At 38.1% G+C, this 20,340-nt stretch overlaps 1 protein-coding gene across 1 annotated transcript in view; it reads left to right on the plus strand.

Annotated features, from left to right (window-relative positions):
• Positions 1-20,340, plus strand: part of LOC108573733 (telomerase-binding protein EST1A-like) — a 223,685-nt gene that overhangs the window by 197,063 nt on the left and 6,282 nt on the right. The window contains 1 exon segment of the mRNA XM_017936208.1: positions 19,228-19,448. Within this exon segment, the coding sequence (XP_017791697.1) occupies positions 19,228-19,448 (221 nt within the window).

Here is a 20,340-nt window from a genome sequence, read left to right on the forward strand (position 1 = left end):
GTTTCTTATCTTTTAACTGTTTTATTTAATCAAAATAATTGACAAAGTTTGGCGAACATCAGATTGCACCAATTGATGCAAAATTTCAAACTCCAATAAGCATTCTTTATTTTCGAAATTTTGCACGCCATAACAAAATTTTTCAAATCACTTTCTGCCTATCATTTCTCCTCTGTTAAATCGATCATTTATTCGTCATACTGTTCCAAGCCTATCTCTACATTAAGTCTATTTTTGACCTCAAAACACAATTGCCCTAATCTACCCCAAATTCATTACTTCAAAGAATACAGAATTAAAAAAATATCTCTGATCTCTTCCGAAAGACTGACAAATTATTGCCTCTTGTCATTTTTGCAAACCACTATCCCCACTGTTTCGTACCGTGCTCTTATTTCAACCCAACGTGGAATGGAACGAAGATTGTAACGAATATGTTTAGTGTGGTTGTTGTTCGGTTATGAGTTGCTTTATTGTGGAGCCTTGGTTCGGCTTCTTGTTACAAGGCTCCTTTTTTCACTGATTCTATGTTAAAGGGGGCTGCTTATGTATATTTTTCCGTAGCTGTAGGTTCGAGGAAAGGGCCAATCAACGCCTTTCCCGAAGTAAGGTCCCTTTCGCGAGTTTCTATTGGCAGGTAAAGACCGGCGTCGCAGGTCAACGTGGGGAGTCGTCGGTCGCGTCAATGTTTCGTGATTGAGGGCACGACACCCACCATAAACAAAGAAACATTCATTCTACCCAGCGATCAGTAATTCTGTATGCACCAACTCGCCCATCTTCCAAGAATCAACTTCGTAACATACCTCACATTATATCCAACATTCACAAACATTCTCGTATACATAGCTACCTTCAGCAAACCCCAAAGAAATCAGTTTCATTTTTCACTTTACCACACAGTATTCAATTCCTCCTCAATCATCCCCCAAAAGAGGCAAAGCTTAACGAATCACAAAATTCACAAAAAAACATTCTCTCATACAGCTACATTCAACGAATCCCAAAGAAATCAGTTTTATTTTTCACCTGAGCGCACAATATTCGATTCCTCCTCGATCATCCCCCGAAAAGGGGCGAAGAGCTTAATTATCCACGATGCTCGTCGCGGGAGCGAATTTGTTTGCAACGCCAGAAGGAAGAGACGAAATAATTTCACAGAGTCGCCCGGGAGCATTTCTGAACCGGTTGACCCGCGCACTCCCGGCGGGCGAATTTTTTTCGAAGGAAGCTCGTCGATTATCCGCGTGGCAGAGAGAGGTGTGCAACGGTGTCCGAAATAATGCCGAGAGTCGCGGGGGGAAGAAAAAGTAAAACGTATGAAATAATCGCCGATAAATAACGAGGAGGAGGTCGTGACTCGCGCGCGAGTAACCACGTCCCAGGACCTCTCCTGGCTCGCGGAGCGAAAATAAAGGGGGCCCGATGCGAATCGATCGGGCCGAATATCGTAAACCCGCCTCCGCGCGTTGCCTCTTTTTCTCTTGCTTGCTTTTTTCCATTGAGCGTCCCGGGGGACTCCTTGAGACAGGATTTCTTGCTGGGAATTTAGAATGCAATTGTTACGCTGCCATATTGTATTTTGGTGGTGCTTTGTGTGCTTGAGATTTTCACTTTGGGTGCAGAGTTATGGTTCGTCATTTGTAAATTCTTCTTCTTTTTTCTTTAGTGTAATACTTTTGGTCGTTTATTTATGAGTAGATTTTTGTAGTTTTTGTTTTATTGTGGTATTTATAGTGGAAATATTATTGTATGCGGGCGATTTTTGGCGCGATCGGAAAGGGATCTTAAAAGTCGCTCCAATTACTGATGTATTGCGAATTTTCATTTCGTCTTGTTTTTGTTCCTCGCCGTGAACCGTTTCCTCGATCATTTCTTACCGTAAAAAAAATAATTTGAAGCATTTCATTTCTTCGAACTTTAAAAAGAAAAAATGAATATTCGATGCTTGTAAGTATTATCATTTGCAACTTCCTGACTTGATCACCTTTTAATTACATAAAAATTCACTTCTGGAAAATTGCTAATGGGTCATTTTGATGGGTTACTTAATTAGATGGAGACCGAAAGTTGAGTAGTTTCTGATGAATTTTAGTATTGTTTAACATCTCTGAAAACCCCTCGAAGCTTCTGCATTGTTCACAAATTGTCCTAAAATTTTTATATTTTGATCAACTGCGCATTGCTCACTCTGACACACTTTGTCTACATTTCAAGAATTACGTTCGCCCTTTTCGTTAACCCTAATTAAGTGAACACACGCGAATACACAAATCTTAAAAATAATCAAATACTTATTCTCCCTTTGTAAAAATGAAACGATTGATAATTTTCTGATTTAACTTCTCAATTGTTTGTACTGTTGTTTGCTCGTCGAGTACCGTGTAACGCTGTCTAATATTCTACGGTGTAAATTCAACGTGGCTACAATTAAACGACGATAGAAGCCTCGAGGTATCGTTACAACGTGTCGATTGTCGTTATTCCTTTTTCAAAATTCTTCACGCGCGTTTCATTGAGCCTTCACTCTCCAACAGATATTAAAAAGATCGCCGGAGGGTGATCGTATCATCGTCATCGGGTCATGGCATAGGTCAAAACGATGCGCAAATATGTTACTCACCTTGTGACGGCGAGGCATCATTGTCGTCATCAGTGTCTTGGTCGTTGTGTGTATAAATTCATAGAATGTTCCTTTCGCTTCTTTGAGAGGAGAGCTGAAATCGCGATGATTCGCCTCCTTTGATTGGCATTCTCGTAATATATTGCCGCCTCCCCCTTCGTTGCGTGACACAAATTGAGACGCAAATTGGATAATTTGCTACCTATTTGTTTGTCATTACCGGACCATTAATTTTACTTTGACGTTGAATCGTTTATAATACTTTGTTAAGGTGATACACACCGCGTTACGTGAAAATTGCACCTACGTTTATATACTTGTGTTTAACTAGAGATTACGGTGATGAAACTGATTTTATTCTGAGACGTACGATTTATTTTTTGGAAGTATTGGGACACTTGCTGAATGACAAGTGTGTCGAAATTTACCGAATTCTAGTGGGATCTATTGAAACCTGGTGAAATGTACCAAAATCTACTGAAAACTGCTGAATTATATTAAAATCTACCGTATTCCGGGTCTAATTCCAGAAGTTCTCAAAAACCAATCCGCGTTCCTCACCCCCGCCAAAAAATTGTATACAAGATATAAATTAAGCTAAACGAAAAACACAAGTCAATACACCAGTACACTTTCAACAAAAAACACGTATCTCGGTAAAAATTGTAATACCGCGCTGCAACCACACTAGTTATAATATTAAATTGAGTGAAGGGGTAACTGTTGTTATATCTTGCATCAAACCCCTAAACATTCAAGCTTCCATTAATTTACCGCTTGAAGCGTATCGAGTAGAGCTTAAAATAAAACAGATAAATACTACGTGCGCGCTGAACAAGCTCTTTATCGAAGACGAATATTGCACAAAAGATAAGTTTCACTTGCATTTTCAAATAATCCCCACGAATACTAATTTTCGAAATGAGAAAGTACTTAGCGTAACTCTTCGAAAGTTCAAAGCCTAACTCCCATAAGAACGTAGGAAAAAAGATATTCAGCGTCATGTCAAAGGATTGCCGTGAAATTCTGCAACAGTGATAGTCAGAAGTTTTTCGCTCGACGCATTTCTCTCACGACAATCATCCTCGTAAATGAACATATCCCACAAAACATCATTTCTACATCAATTTCACCTCGCTTACAAATCAACGAAGATTAGTATCTGAGGTAAATGATGGTTTCCACCTCCTTGATGCTTTCAAGCTTCCTTCGTCTCTTCATCCTCCTCTCGCTTTTCCGTTTCACTGTTTATGAGATTAGCAAGAACAGTCTAACCTCGTCGGTTTTAAACGATTTCTCACACAACGCGGCGTCAGATCAATCTTAGCAACTCTTGGACCATCCTTCATCCGTCATCCTATCGTTTCCCACGAATTTCATCGGAAAAAGCGTGATTACGTCACGGACTAGCGTGGAGTACGCCTACAAAACGAGGCTGTTGGCCTGTGTTGAGGGAACGGGTCCAAAAAATAATTTCCCTGGTGCCAAGAGTTTCGCTTTTTACCAGCAAAAGCGACAGTCCGTTAAGATGGATGGTAATTACCGGCACGCACAGGCGTACTTTAGCATAGCAATTACCCAATTACCGAGCCTCGTGTGCACTGTCGAATTGACGTGCTCTCGCGGTGCAGCTGGAGGCGGTCGTGTGTGCTTGTCGAATCGACAACGCCAACGACCTGGTCGCGAGAGATCCAAAGAGGAATGGATCGTTGCGTTTTGTGCTCGAGATGGTTCGTCGGGCTCTTTGCAGTGAGAAGAAAGAGGCTTTGATAGGAAAATTAACGTATTTGGTAGAAAAATGACAGAAGAGGTTTTCTTGTGTCCTTTAGTGATAGTGTTTGTTCATCAGGCTCTTTTCAGTGAGAAAAAGGAGGATCTGATAGAGAAACGAGTGTGTTTAATCTTGGGTATGATTTGGTATTTGGTAGAAAAAAGACAGAAGAGGTTTTCTTGTGTCCTTTAGTGATAGTGTTTGTTCATCAGGCTCTTTTCAGTGAGAAAGAAGAAGATTTGATAGGGAAATGAGTGTTTAATCTTGAGCATGATTTGATATTTAGTAAAAGAAAGATCAGAAAAAGTTTGGATAATTGTACAAATTGGGAATAAGTACTGGAAAAAGTTTATACAAAAAGAAATCCAGAAGGAATGGCTTGTTAGAAGTGACATTTGCATTCGAGATGGTTCACTAGACTCTTTTCATTGAAAAAAAATAAGATTTGATAGAAATAAGAATAAATATGTGAGAAGAGTTTCACCTAAATTAACAAGGATTTAATATAAATAATTATGACACACACATTTTGGATCTACACCCCTTGTATATACGTACTGGTTTCCGATACCAGTATTGCATAATAGTAAACAATTCCCAGATGAAGACGTTGCGTCGAAGTTGAAGTTATTTCAAATATTAGCAATAATAACCCATGCCTGCGTAATAACGTCGTAATATCTATCGCAGCAACTAGCCGAAAATAGAAACTGTATAATAATAAAATGCAGCAAAAGTTGAGACGCAACGTGGAGAATAATCTATACGATCATAAAACGAGGACGACAAAAGCTCGACGTTGGTGGTTAGGCGAGCTTTTTAACGCAGTTAGTGTGCTATCAAATGCACTTATCGATAAATTTACATTCTCTACGATCATTGACGTACATGTACGAAATTTTACGATAATAGTGCTGGATTTGCAGGCGTTACCGGAGGGACACGTACCATCCAGTCGTTTGCCGCACACTCACAGATGTTTATTAGTTTTCTTACACGCCTTCTTTCTTCGGGCAATCGTAAATATTCAAGTGTTATCGCGCGTTGAGAACGTCTTCCGCGTGGCAAATTTTTCGCCTTCTAACGAGATTGTTTGATCCTCGACGGGAACTATCCGCTGCGTTCCTTGTCGACGATCTTGAAACCACTTGTTACTCTGCCTCTTAGATTTCTTCCTGTCCTTTCGTTTTCTGTACTTGAAAAATCGGACGGAATGTGAGTATCTTGTTTTGTTGATTTTCATTTTTTTTTTTTTGTTTTTTAGTTGAGCGTAATATTGGTTGGTTGGGTATGTTAGAATTTTATCGAAGTGTTTTTTTATTCAGTCGAAATCTGAATGTCAGTGATTATTGTAGTAGAATAATTTGGGTTCTGAAATTTTTTTATTGTAATGTTGGAATTAGACGTGCTTTGAAATTCTGTGTTTACATTTCCAAATAATATTTTCACTTGTATTTTGAAAAGTGTAAGTTGACAGGAAATATCATGATTCGCTAAAGTATGTAAATTTCTTATTTGCGTTTGACATTATTTTAAGTACAATTTTGAAAATTCTGCGATCATAATTACGAGTAAATTAAATTCCTCGTCTGTGTATGTTTAATATTAGTAAAAGTTCCAGTGAATATTGAATTCATCCATTACCAAGCTCTTTAAAAAATATTCCAAATAGTATTTGAACCTCTCAAAAAAAACTTCTAAAAGTCGAATCAATTATTTTTCAATTTTCCTTGCATTTGACATTATCTTAAATGCAACTTCAAAAATTCTACAATCATAATTATGAATAAATTAAATTCCACGTCACATGTTAAATATTAATAAAATTTCCAGTAAATATGGAATTTATCAATTACCGAAACCTTCAAAAAAATACTTCAAACACTGCATCAATCTCTTGGAAAAGAAAAACTCGTGGCAAAGAAACATTCCACCTTGAAAATTGATTCTTCCCGTTCTTCTCGCACTTGTTACGCCTAATTCCCCATTTTCACGGGAAAATTATAAATCGATTATTGCGCTCTCGTATCCCAGAAAAAGCTATCAAGAGAATTCGCTCTCTCTCTCTCTCTCTCTCTCTCTCTCTCTCTCTCTCTCTAGAGTGTGAAACAAGGTCTACTCAAAGGGGGGTTCAAGGCCGTTTGAAATGGAAAGGGCCATCAATCACTGTTACGCGATAGCAAATTAGCGATGATTGGCTCGATAATTCAGGCGAATCAATTTCGAGGCATCGAGCTGCCATTACCGCGAGCCACGCTGTTCCGGCAGTGGTTGCGTTAGCGTCTATTACGTCGATGATCTCCGAAGGAAGACCGAGTTCTTTGAGCCGTTCATTAGCCGCGGCCTAGGTCAGGCTCATCTTACCGAGCAAGGACGATCAATCGACCCTGAATTTTCACCTGTGAAAGTAGATACGAACGTCGTCCCCTTTTTTATTAATGATTCTCAATAGTCCAACTAATGATCTGCCTTGTTGCAGGTACTGTCGTAGGTAAATCGGTGTTAGCGGCGTTATACAGGGTGTTTTGCGAAAGTGCCATAGTGAAACGAGCCATTCAGAAGCTCTGAAGTGACTAACTTCGTCAAATTGAAGTTATTCGATTTTTGTTTTTATTTATGAAGAGTTAAGTACCAAGGATGTGTTTGATATTAAAATTGGAAGAATTTGAAAAAGTGGAGTTAATCATTTTGGATTCTATGTGGCTCAAATATTATCAGGACTCTTTTTTTTTTAATCCAAATATATAATTTTTTAAAATATTTTCTATTGGTATGAATCATTGGGTTGAAATTTGAATTCACTTGTTAATTTATACTGATATTGGATCTGCTATGAATTTTTTATGGATTTGTAGTTAATCTTGCAGGGATTAGTAAGAATTTATTTTATTTTGGAAGATTTGGGTAATAAAAAAATCATTAAAAGTTTGTTAAGTTTCTTTTTTCTTAAATTTCTTAACTTTTGCTTTTTGAATTCTTGCGATGCGCATTGGCCTGAAACTTTTTGTCGACAGTGTAGATTACGGTTTCCATTGATGGTGTATTTTCGCTGGTAACCTGTTACTTTATTAATTTAACAGTCTGACAAGTTTTTTGTTGTGTACTACATGTGTAAACAACACCTGTATTTTGCACCAGAATTTTCTTCCTTTTGCACTGAAAAATTCTGCAATTTCAGTTAAAAGTATACGTACATTTTCATTATTGATAAAAATTACGACAAATATTGAATTCGACATTGGAGAAAATTCTGGCGAAATTCCATCGATACTCGAAAGGTTAATTAATAAAGGCAATTAATTTAATACTCCAACATATTTTCTGTCGCGTGACACCTGTATTTTGCATCGGAATTTTTACCTTCGCGTTTGATATTATTTTCACAGTGAAAAATTCTGCAGTCAGATGTTCTTTTAATATTAATGAAAATTACGATAAATATTGAATTTTTGTAAAATGTTTTCCATTTTATTTTATTATTTTTGCCAGTTGGACTAATGCAGTGTTGCATTGCTGTGCTGTTACCACGAACAGTGCATAAGGGATTCTCATTTTAGACGATGATTTTGCGTGGCTTAGCGAATAATCGAGCTCGTTACGATCTATAGTAGATTAGCATGAACACTGGTGTAGGTTTTTGGCTGATGATACCGCGTATATTCCTGTCTACAGTCATTAGTTTCCTATTGTATGCGCGTTAGAGCAGATTACTGCTAGCAGAATGATAGAGTAGAGTAATCTAATGGTTGTTCATCGAGCGTTGCGTTCTGATTTGGAAACGATCCAGGTATACACCAGGCAATTATTATGTCGTTAGGATTCGAGATTCGGTCATTTTACAAGATAATACGACAATTTGATTAATGTAGATTGATTGTAAAGAAGCGAAACAATTATCTCGAGCGACAGAAAAATAATGAACTGTTCGGTTAGAAATATATTTATCTCAAGGCTGTTTATAACTTTTGCGGGATATGTCTTTTTTAATGGCTAATTTTACTTAGGGAACAATAGATTCGTAGTTTCGAATTAACGTCAGGTGTCGTAAATGCTAATTCAGTCGGAAAACGCGCTTTTGTCCAACTAAATTTAAGCACTTTCGTGCTGGTGCTCTATAAATGGTTTCGTTTAACGTTCACTTCTGTCTGTGCTACTCGAGTGGTTTCGATTCACGTGAAAAGTTTCTAATGATACTCTCCAACAGTTTTGGAAATAACTTGCTCGAAATTTGCTGGAAATTCTTTGACCGAAATGTGTCGAAGCTGCTGGAGCTTATTTTGATTGATAAAATTTAGGTTTCACTGCGTTATTGAGGTTTAAAGTTTCACTTATCACTCGGCCATTTCACGACTTAATTAATTTCCGTATTGGTCAAAATTAATCTGCAGTTGTCAACGATTAAGGCACAGATAAATTTTTAAATACACTACGAGGCTCATTCGATAAGTAAAGAAACAAAGAGCTCTGGTTCAAAAAATATCTAAATGAAAAGTACAATACTGTCTGAATCATAACTTGGCATCGCTCTCGTCAATTTAAAACAGCTGTTTGAAAAATTGAAAAAATTAGGAAAAATAAGGTTGAATGTTTGGATCAGGCGGCGGAAGGGGTATAATAATCTTACTACACTCGTTCAATATTAATATAAACGATATATATTGTAATACACATTGTCTCCTTAAACCTACTGCGCTCTTCGTTTTGAGTCTGTACACTTAAGACTTTTGGGTGAAAAAGGACCTAAGACCTTATGTGTAATAAGTTTTGTTTCCAACACGACATACGAACCTAGACAACAAACGTTTAAAATAATGCTAAGGAAGGTAAACTTGATAACAGCAAAAATGACTAAAAATATAAAAAGGCGGTGGGTCAAAAAAGACCCGAAGACCGTTCTAGGGTTAAACACACTCCTTGCTCAGCAAACAGAACACGAACCCTGTATATTACTAGAGAGGGAAAATCGATATTGTTGATCTAATCTAACCTCACAGAATTTGTCTTACAGTCCAGATCTTGCCCCGTCAAATCTCTTTTCGTTCATCTCCCCTTTTGTACAATCAAAAGTTTAACAGCAACGAAGTATCATAGAAATAACTGTGCAAAACTGACTAAAACTTCAAGATAAAGAATTCCTTTCTCTAACACAAAAATGCTGGTAAATCGATCGAAGAAACGTACAATTGTAGCAGAGGATTATTTGGAAAAATAGGTAAACTGTGAGATTAACTTCATAAAGAACAGCCCCGTTTGTCTCTTCACTTATCAAATGCCCCTGGTACAATGAAAGAAGCAATTCCAAGTTGACATCGAACGATTCCCCGCAAAGCTCTATCTCCTTATCTCCCTCGAATTGCTCTTCAGCGTTCAGATTACGCATACATACTTCGACGGCTGAGTGATTTCACGAGCTCGCTATGTCGCTTCCACCGACTAGACACCTTGTACACCGCAAATCGCCCGACAAAACCTTCGAATTCGTACATCTCCGCCTCCTCCAATTTTCCCAGGAACAAGACGTAATCGTACAAGAGAGCATCCTCGTGTCTCTAATGTTGCACGCGGTTAGAAAGACGGTCGGTTTCCATCGCGTAAACGCGGAACGTTCGCTTGAGCATTCCTTCGCGCGGAACATAAATCCTGAAACTGTAGGTTTACCATACGCGGCTTTGGAAACGCGGCATGGGCGAATTTCGGGGTGGAACGGGCGTGTGTGCTGCTGCTGCTGGCTGGCTGGTGCTCTTGAGCCCGATGAAATTCGCAATTCCGCGTTAAATGGTATTCGTCGCGGCTGCGGGCGCGCGCGGAATAACCGACGAATCGATTTGCAAGCGAATTACTCGCCCACTCTCCGCTGGGAAATGCATCCTCGATTCCTGCCGCGTGCTAGCTCTCTCGCGCCTTCCACCTTAATCCGGAAGAATTGCAGGACGAACACTGATTCCGGCTAAGAAACCGAGTTAGTCGCCTGTCTCTCCCTCTTTCGATTTTTCCGGTCTTTTCTTCATCTGTAATCCTCTTTTTGTGTCTTAGAGTTGGTTGTTCTCAGTCGTCTCTCCCCCCCTCTCCTTCTTCTGATTTTCCATTCTTCCCTTTTCCTATTCTCCTTCTTTTTCTTTTTTCATTTGCCTTATAGTTGGTTGTTCCCAACTCTTTCTCTCTCTACCCCTTTTGATTTTTCCATCCTTTTCTTCTTCTGCTCTCCTTCTTTTCTGTCTTAGAGATGGTTGTCCCCCAATCGTCTTCTCTCCCTTTTTCGATTTTTCATTCTTTTCTTTCCTTATTCTCCTTTTTCTCTTTTTCTTTTTTGCCTTAGAGTTGGTTGTCCCCAATCGTCTTTCTCTTTTGATGTTTCCATTGTTTTCTTCTTCCATTTCTCCCTTCTTTTTCTTTTTTCTCTCTCCTGAAGTTGGTTGTTCCCAGTCGTCTCTCCCCCGTTCGATTTTCCATTCTTTTCTTTTCCCATTCTCCCTTTTTTCTTTTGCCTTAGAATTGGCTGTTCCCAGCTGCGGTTTATCTTCGACCACCGGTTTCCCGTCGATCGGTGAATAGGAAGCGGGTAAACAGGAGAAAGATGTAAATATGAGAACGTGAGGGAGGATGGAAAGCGTCCTAGACGCTTTATTTGCACAGGCGTATCGCGTTGAATACGAAAGCGTGGGGATTTTTTGAAGGATTCGGTGAATAAGTGAATTCTCTTATTTTCCCCTGCTCTTCTTTAATGGGCGGGTTTTCTCTTGTTTTATTCTGCATAGGTGTGTACAAGGGTTTGTTCGGAATTTAGACATTATGTAGACAGGAATTCGAGAATTTTAGTTGGAATTTCTAGTTTGCTTTTAAATGAATTTTTCTCGTCATTAATCATCTCATTTTAAATTTCAAAATTTTTAGTGATTATGATTTTACTTATTTTATTTCTTTCTTAATTTGCTTTATTTTAATGTAAATAAAACTTGAACAGAGTTCTGGTGCACATTATGAAGTTTCAAGGGTTAATAAATGTCTTGATGATGGAAAATGAAATTATAATTAACTAGTGTTTTTTTTTTTTTTTTTTAGATATTAGATAAGAATTCTAGAATTTTAGTTGAAATTTCTGTTTTGCTGAGATCATTAACGATCTCATTTTGCTTTTAATTGAATTTTCTGCTGCGAATGGTACTGTTTCTCCGGTTGGATAGACGAGGAGTCTGCTCTTTTCATTAAATTCCAGCTAAACTCTAGCAAAATTCTTGTAAATTGTCTACCTCAACTTTACTCGCATACCATTCACCCTTAAGTGGACTGCTCTCGCATACAACGCCCATTTGGCTATACAGACGCCTAAGTACATTCCCAAAATTCCCATTTTCCGTATATCGTGCGGATTCTTGCAATTCCCATCTTCTAAATGTCGCACACATATCTAACATTCGCGCTTTCAAATGTCATTTCCACATTCCACACGCAAAAACTTCGCTCTTTAGAGGTCGTAATTTATTCGAACAGTATTGCAAATTAATTGCACCAGCACTTCCTCGTTCCTCGGATTCTATGCTGCTCCTTTCGAGTATGGTATAATTGCATTTTAGAATTTTGCTATATTTATCGAATCAAATGGATAGGAAGACTGTGTAAAACGTTCCATTTGTGAAATAATTTAACTCAGTGTTCGTTGTAATTTTTAAGTATACGAAAATTTGACGTAATAACAAACAGAATTTAGATATTAATTTGTTACAATAGTTGATTAAGAAGACTTTTCAGAAATTAATTTTAATTGTTAACAAACACATATTGATAATTCCATCCACTCTAACAGAATAATGCACCATTCAAAAATTAGCTGCATTAATTTCCATAAATAAAGATAAGAATTAAAATTCTAAATTAACTTTGAAAATTCCATTTATTCATTATATCAATTTTTCTCGCCAAAGGAAACGCAATCTTCAAGCATAAATAATTAAAATTACAAAAATTAATTAAATCGATATAAAAATCAAGAAAATCAACACACCACTTCCAAAACAATTACATCAATTTTTCTCAGCAAAGGAACTTGTTGCATTACTCCGGCAATAATAATTGAAATAAATTCAATTACCTCGGTAAATGAACATACCCTCAAAATAATCCCAGCGATTTTTCTCACCAAGGAAACAATTCCAATCCACTAAGAAAGATTCGTAAGAAAGTAATTTCCTCCTCCGGTTGCATTCACGATTCAAACGCAGCGAGAATCGTCGCGAATTCGTATCAGATTCTACGCCTACGTCGAGCAAGGGGTTGCCGGGGGTAGACTAATGCATACCAAATGTCGTTGAATCTCCAATTGAAAGTGCCTCGAATGGGTGGCGGTGTGTTTGCCGTTGAAACCGTGTCTCGGTATTCCTGGCCCTCGCCTCGTGTGTACGCCAGTCGATTATCGGGCTTGAAGGGGGTGGTTGTTGGTTGGCCGGAGCCTAGAGAGCGATGAAGTGGGGAAGAAGGGCTGGAGAACACGTACAGGCAACGAATCGAGCCAGAAAAACACGTCTGATCGTGGATTCTTTGGAAACTTTTTGGCGGTCGAATGTCACCGGTAACAATTTATTCGAGCGAATAGCAAGGGTGCTCACCCCCTATCTTCCTCCTTTGAATATGTATCTGTTGGTCGTGGAGAGAAAGTTCGGCTTCTTCCCTGGTTTCAGTCGACTCTGACAGTGGGTTAATTTATCTGGACTCAAAGGGAGGGGAAAGTTTCTTTGGATTCGCGACGTCGCGAAGTTTCCTCCAACTCTAGGGGTGATCAGTTGTTGAAACTCTGTTCGTGGAATAACTACGCGAAGTTTAGTTGTCAGGGGTTGCACAAGAGTTGGGGAATATATGGAAAGTGGAGTAGTTTAATGGGGATGATAATGTTAGGGTTTGTAGTCGAAATTTTGTCTAGTGTCTTGATAGTGTTGTTACGTGGTTAGGAATTTAGAATTTTAGTTTCTAAACTATTATTTGTTGGATATTGTAAGCAAAAATAAATCGAGAATAAATAGTTTCTTCTGCAATAATTGAAAGAACTCTATTCATCTTCAGAATTTCAAATACGAAATTATTCCGTATTTATAAAACTTTCGGTATACCTAATTGGTTAAAATAAAAAAATAAAAATTAAATTCCAAAATTCGCCAGGAAGAAACCACTTTACCAATGTTAGAATAGAAAAGAGTAGTGTAAACCAAGTAGAAGAAGAAGGAAGAGCTGTATTAGGGGTGTTCAAAAAGTGCACATGAATAAGTAACAAGCTAATTCCAAGGAGCTTCCAAAAATCTCCAAAGAAAGTAAAACCACACTCGCGGAACCAAATAGAAAAAAATAAAACACACATACGGGGTGTTTAAGAAAATACATATAAGTAAACAAAAGACTCAGAGAGCTTTCAAAAATCGTCCAGAGAAAGAAATCACATTACGAATGCTAAAAGAAAAGACACAAAAGGCGAAGAAACATTCCCTAAAAAAAAAAGAAAAAGGTCACGAAGACGAAGCAGGAGCAACGCAAAAAGGCGCATCAGGGGTGTCTGAGGAATATTTACAGTCATCGCCGTTTCTCGCGTATGAACACAGTGCCTCGTTTCTCTCTTTTGTCTCCGGGCGTGTGCGCCTCCTTTTGTCATCCGTGTGGCACCGAAAAACGAAAGTGCGCGTTCATGCAAAATCGACTGGCGCTGCCCTTTGACCCCATGGCGGGCAGCCACGGTCCGTCTGGCCCCGACAACGGGCTATGTTCACAGTTAGGTTCTCACGGCTCATACATGAATGCATGTGTACGGTCTGAAACGGCCAGCGATTGGCCCGACAGCCACGCCGCCGTTGTCCAGCCACGATCGGTACGTGGGCGATGCCCATGGTGGTCGGCGACCGACGGAGAATGCCTTTTCCAGCCTCGGTTCCTGCCTGGGCTGTTGCTTACGCCTTTGAACGATCAGTGTCAATCGACACCACCAGCCTCTCTCCGCATGCTTGACAACGATTAACCCGTTTGATCGTGTTGTTTGATGGCTGACGCTTGGCCTGATCGACTGAGTGTTGTTTGGTAGCCAGAGGAGTTCAGGGGTGTGATTGTCTCTTGATGATGATGTGGTGCACACACGGTGCTGTTCGAAAGTTTGGTGTTGTATCCTTCGAACAAGCTTTTTCATACGTACACTGCCGTTCGTAAATATTAGGACACCCGGTATACGATTCAAGTTATATTACATTTCTTCGTCAATTTGTAGAATAATTGTAACAATTTTGTAATGAGTTTTTTGGGTTAAAATTGTAGCGATAGTGATGCTTAGACTCTGAAACGTAGACTGAATACCATGCACAAGCTTTGTCTTCATCGGTGGCTGTTGAAGCTAGCACAAGCTATGCTTATCTCGGTAACGAAAGGTTTGAGACCTATAGTGTATACGACTTTTTTTGTTCAGTGTCACCTGCTTGATACGTGGGCAAAGTTTGTTGAATTTCTAACCGGACACCCGGTATATTGAAATTACTTGATTTAAGACGAGTGCCGTGTCAATTTCACGCGACTCTCCAATCAGGCCGCGTGGGCTACTAATGTAAGCTTACAAATCCATGAAAAACATTTTCAATTATCTTTATTTTACAACTATTATCATGTTTTTTCATTTTGTATCTTTGTTACGAATACTTCTTTTGCAACGAATTCTGTTAACTACACGATGGATCGCAACTATGCTCGCATCTTTCCTCCAATAGGAAAAACTATTTTACTAGAACGGGACACGCGAATAATCAGAAACAAACAGTTTTCCCGTTCGAGTAAACGGGAACAGGATAGAGTTGCAGATTCATTTCTCATGCCGGAGGAATGGAAATATGTTAGGTTGTAAGCTGAACGTAAAACTAGGAGCTTGTGCGTTATAGCGGAGTTCGTCATAAAATTCGCGTGGTTGAATAGAAATTGTTTTATTTAAAATCCGGCTGCGAACAGCTCTACGGAGAAATGTGTGGAATTCTGTCACGTATTCCCGTCGACAGTCCAATTACTGCATGTCAGAGACACACTCGAAAATTGTTCCTCTGTGCGCGCTTGCAACTCTGCATCCTGATTATTATTAAACGTCGCACAATGCCGCAACATAAAATATGCCGTTCGAAATTAAAAATAAAAATGGAGGAGTGGGGGGGTGGATAAAAGGAGCTGGGAATTGTACAGAGAGTTGAACCCGGTGAATTTAATAATGATTCCAGACAGGTGGTATTAAATTATGATACGTTCGATACGATTTAATTGATGCGTTGTAACATCAATCGGGGGAAGATTTTTGCAAAATTATACATATTCTTACGGTGAGATTGTTTTATTGTCTGATTGATATTCATTCAAATTTGCTGAAATCGACCGCATTAATTATTATATTTCCCGTGAATATTTATACGGAACGGGGTTTACCTGAAACGATTGTAATAATTTCGAGCTTCGTTTCTCTGTACTTTTTTATATGAAATTTCATTTTTGAGAGCTTCTTCAATTTTCTGTGGAATATGAAATTAAAGAAAATGGTAGAATTAAGTATAGAGTGGTTCTTTATGCAGTAATTTATGTTATTTGTTTAACTAATGAATATACATTTATTCGGCGGTATTCTTAAAATATGTTGTTACTCGACTGCAAGCGTAATAAAAGTTTGTCCAATAATTCAGTTTCCTCTAAAATGAAGCTGAAACAGATGAAACAAGTTTCATTTCTTATTCTTCGCTTATTATTGCTCCATCTTGTATAATAGAAAGATCCAAGCCATATTGCTTTATTAAAATGATTTCTTTTCTCGTTTCTTTATTAAAATGATATCTTTCCTCCCTTCTTTATTAAAGTAATTTCTTTCTTCCTTTCTTTATTAAAATGACTGCCACGAGGAATCTCAGTAACCCCTTCGTCAGCGATTTCTTTGCAACGTTTAATTTTGCCACAATTTTAAGAGAAAAAAAAAAAGGAGATATATTTTATTTCTTTTCTTCAATATTGATCTGAATGACTCTAAGAACTCGTGAAAGTGTCGTTTCAATTGCCTGCAATTGCCACAGCTAAAAATGGAAATTTTTGCACGTGGAAAATGGAAATAATTGAATTTGTTCAAACAAATTAAACTTCTATCTCTATCGATATAAACATATGGTTCCCAGAGTTTACTGTGAAAAAGCTTGATTGTGTTAGAGAAAAATGGGTGGATTTCGAATGCATATAAAAACTGAAATATCAGGAAAATATTGCTAAATATTTGATATAATAATGTAAACTCAGTATTTATTCTTTTGTTTCACTGGAAATTGTAACGGAAAAATGAACGAAGCAACACAAAACACGTTCTCTCTGGAAGAATTAATTAATTTGAACCTCTTTTTCACAAACTTCAATGTTTATTTACAACAAACCAGCCACAATTTTAATATTAAAACAAGAATTTTAATGTTCAGATAAAATGTGTCGCTTTTAATCGATAAAGTCGTTCAAACTTTGTGAAAAAAGGCACCGAATTAACCCTAGTGCGGTCTTCGGGTCTTTTTCGACCCATTGTCTTCTTATATTTTTAATATTTTTTGCTGTTATCCAGTCTATGTTTTCTTGACATTATATCAAAAGTTTATTGTGTAGGTTCATATGGCGTGCTGATAATAAAAATTGTTACTCATAATTATAAAAAATAAATAAGAAATGTCATTGGGTCAAAAAAGACCCAAAGACCTTAAGTGTGTAGCCGAACAAAAGAGCGCACTAGGGTTAATTCGTACACCTAACAACAATTAAAAAACACATTAATCCAGAGTTTCTGTTAATTCTATCGCGAACTAAAATGCTGAAATATATAAAACATAAACTTTCGATTTATTTATACGACAAAAGTTGTAGAATAAATGAACGCTAATTTAATAAAAAAAAAAGTTCTCACACAGAATCTAGAAACTCTTTTACCGTGTCATCGTGCAAAAGTGTCGTGACGAAAATAACCCTCGGTGAAAATGGTGTCCCGAATAGCATCCCCGTTCAGGAATTCCTCTTTCATTACTTATTGACTTCTCGCTTCCTGCACCGCGATCCCGGGGGAACGGTACTTCCTTTCTCCATTTAGAAACCGGCTGAATTGCGTTCTCGCGAGTTCATCAATAATTCGCAGCTCGAAGGCCCGATCTGTTCCCCGTCGTCTCTATTTTCGAGGGAAGCAGTCGTCGTCGGCAAATCCTCTCAGGATTTATAGAATCCACGGAGAGCTGCGCGCGCCGTGTATCTCGTGCTTAAAGTGGAGCTCTGTGATACCGAGAGTCCAGGAGAGAACTTTTCTTCTCCTCCGGGAGGGCGAGGAAAACTCGGGGAGAGAAACAGAAAGGTAATGTGGGCCAAACGTGGAGACGATCGAAATCACGTTTGCAGTTAAACGAAGTGGTAAATTCTGCGAGACAGTAAGAGGTCCTGGCCTCGCGATTCGGCTACGTTTTCCAATTTTATCGGTGAAGTTTGCTTTTGGAAGCCACGGCGGAGATCGCCGAGGAGCAGTTTGTTGCCGGTGAGGATTCAGTTTTATCTCGTCTACTGACGCGAACGTCGATAGCAGAGCTGAGATGGAAGTGCAGCTGTTGGAGAAGTAACGGCGAAGGACCGAGGAGATATTTTTATGCAGGGTGTTGCGGGGTGTACAGATTGGAAATTGACAGATGTCCATTTTACGTGGAAAATTTTGTGGAAATAACTGAGGAGAAGGAAGTTTCGTGTTAAGGGACTCGAAGATGCAGTTGAAGCTTGATGCACTTTTCTGTGACATTTTTTTTTTATTGCTCTTCTTTCTGCTGAATATATCGAGGGAAAGTTGGTGTATCGTTGAATTTCCAGAAGAAAGAAACGAGGAGAAGGAAGTTTCGTGTTAAGGGACTCGAAGATGCAGTTGAAGCTTGATGCACTTTTCTGTGACGATTTTTTTTTATTGATCTTCTTTCTGCTGAATATATCGAGGGAAAGTTGGTGTATCGTTGAATTTCCAGAAGAAAGAAAAGCAATAAACAAATTTTGTGGAAATAACTGAGGAGAAGGAAATTTCGTGTTAAGGGACTCGAAGATGCAGTTGAAGCTTGATGCACTTTTCTGTGACGATTTTTTTTTTTTTTATTGATTTTCCTTTCTGCTGAATATACCAAGAGAAAGTTGGTATATGTTGGTGTATCGTGGGAATTTCCAGCAGAAAAAAAGCAATAAAGAATTCTCGTGGAAATAACTGGGAAAAAGAAGGTTTGATGTTAAGGAACTTGAAGACGCAGTTGAAGCTTGATACACTTTCTTTTATTAATTTTCTTTCTGTTGACTATATACCGCGTGTTTTTCTTTTTTCTCGACGCAGTTTGCGTCACTTCCTGCTGTCTATTGTATTCGTAACTTCCTGCTGTCTAGGATATAAGTAACCTACCCGCCGTCTAATGTATTCGCTAAGTACGCCTTTCCAATGAATTAATAATTCTAAATAAGTGGCTATTGTTAGGTTTATGCAAAAATTCTCATCTTGTTTTTCCGGAGAATGTGTATTTATTTTTTGTTGTATTATAATATTAACACTGTATACTGTTTATCGTGATGAACACCAACTGTGAAAATTTTGAAAAGAAAAGAAACATACAGTGCCTCTTAGTCTTTTAATCTTTCTCCAATAATTGCTATAGTCTGAGTTGCTAATAACCCAACTTCAGTGGTTGATGCGACTCAAAATAAAGAAATGAAGAAAGGAAAAATATGTTACATTTGCAATATTTTTTTTTTCACGTGCACTTTCTTTTTGCATGTTTAATGAAGACAGTTATAGCAAATATTTGAATTTCTGTTGCAGTTCTGAATGAGCTCGAGGGCTTGGCGAGAGGTGCAGATGCCAGAGACTGTCCTCCAGCTTCGAGGGCGGCTTTGGACCCGGAACATGTGGCCAGGGTGGCGGAAAGTGCGAAAGCTGCCCTAGCTTTCGCGAGAAGCAGAAATCCGGCAATTCGGTGCTTAACCACGAGAGGAACTGTTCTTACGTCTAGTACTTTCACGATGGAGGAGGATGTTGATAAGGTAAGAAAATTGACGATTAATAAATACTTGATATGTCTCAGGTATGCAAATTAATTTGGTGCCCTTTTTGCACAAACTTCAATGTTTATTCAATGTTTGTTCAAAGTAACCTTCGTTATTTTGGACGATTTTTCTCCATTTATCGGGTAATTGACGAATTCCCCCTTTTCTGAAAAAATATGACTGTTTTTAGTCGATAACGTTGGTCAGACTTTGTGGAAAAAGGCACCGAATTAATTTGTATATGTAATACCAGATGTTGTGAAAGGTTGGGATCAAATTAAGTGACCAGAGAATCAGGAAATGAGTGACAGTCGATTGTTAGTTTCTGAGGTGCATCAATTTTTGATATAGAGTTTAATTTACTTCTTGAGATAAAATAGTCATGAAAGTCTGTGTATACACCATGAGTGTAAACTTGTGTAAATTAAGTATTCAGATGTTTAAAAAATCTCTTATCTTTGGAGCCTGGAAGCAAAGATTTCGTATCCTTACTTTTGCCCTCCAATTTTATTTTCGTTTTGTAGAATATTAAAAGTGGAATTGTTAACTTCTTTCTACCACGAGAAACAACTCGAGAATCTGGGAAACATATGCATCACTTCAGTGTATTAAATTCTAACAGATAATATTTTTGAATATACCGCCATTTCTTGCTACACTAAAACAGAAATCTGAACCCTTTTTATTACAGAATACACAAAAAAAAAATATTCAAAAAGTGTCGTAATCTCTTCCAAGATGACGGTACACTAATTCATAAACGAATCTGAAATACTCACAATTACCAAATAATTTCACAAAAAATCAGTTCCATTTGTTCCGTGCAATCTCGACACGCGAACGACATAAATTCTCGCGAGACTCGAGAAAAATGGAGAATGGGAAGAAA

Source organism: Habropoda laboriosa, unplaced genomic scaffold (assembly GCF_001263275.1).
Source record: "Habropoda laboriosa isolate 0110345459 unplaced genomic scaffold, ASM126327v1 scaffold126, whole genome shotgun sequence".
NCBI classification, from domain to species: Eukaryota; Metazoa; Arthropoda; class Insecta; order Hymenoptera; family Apidae; genus Habropoda; species Habropoda laboriosa.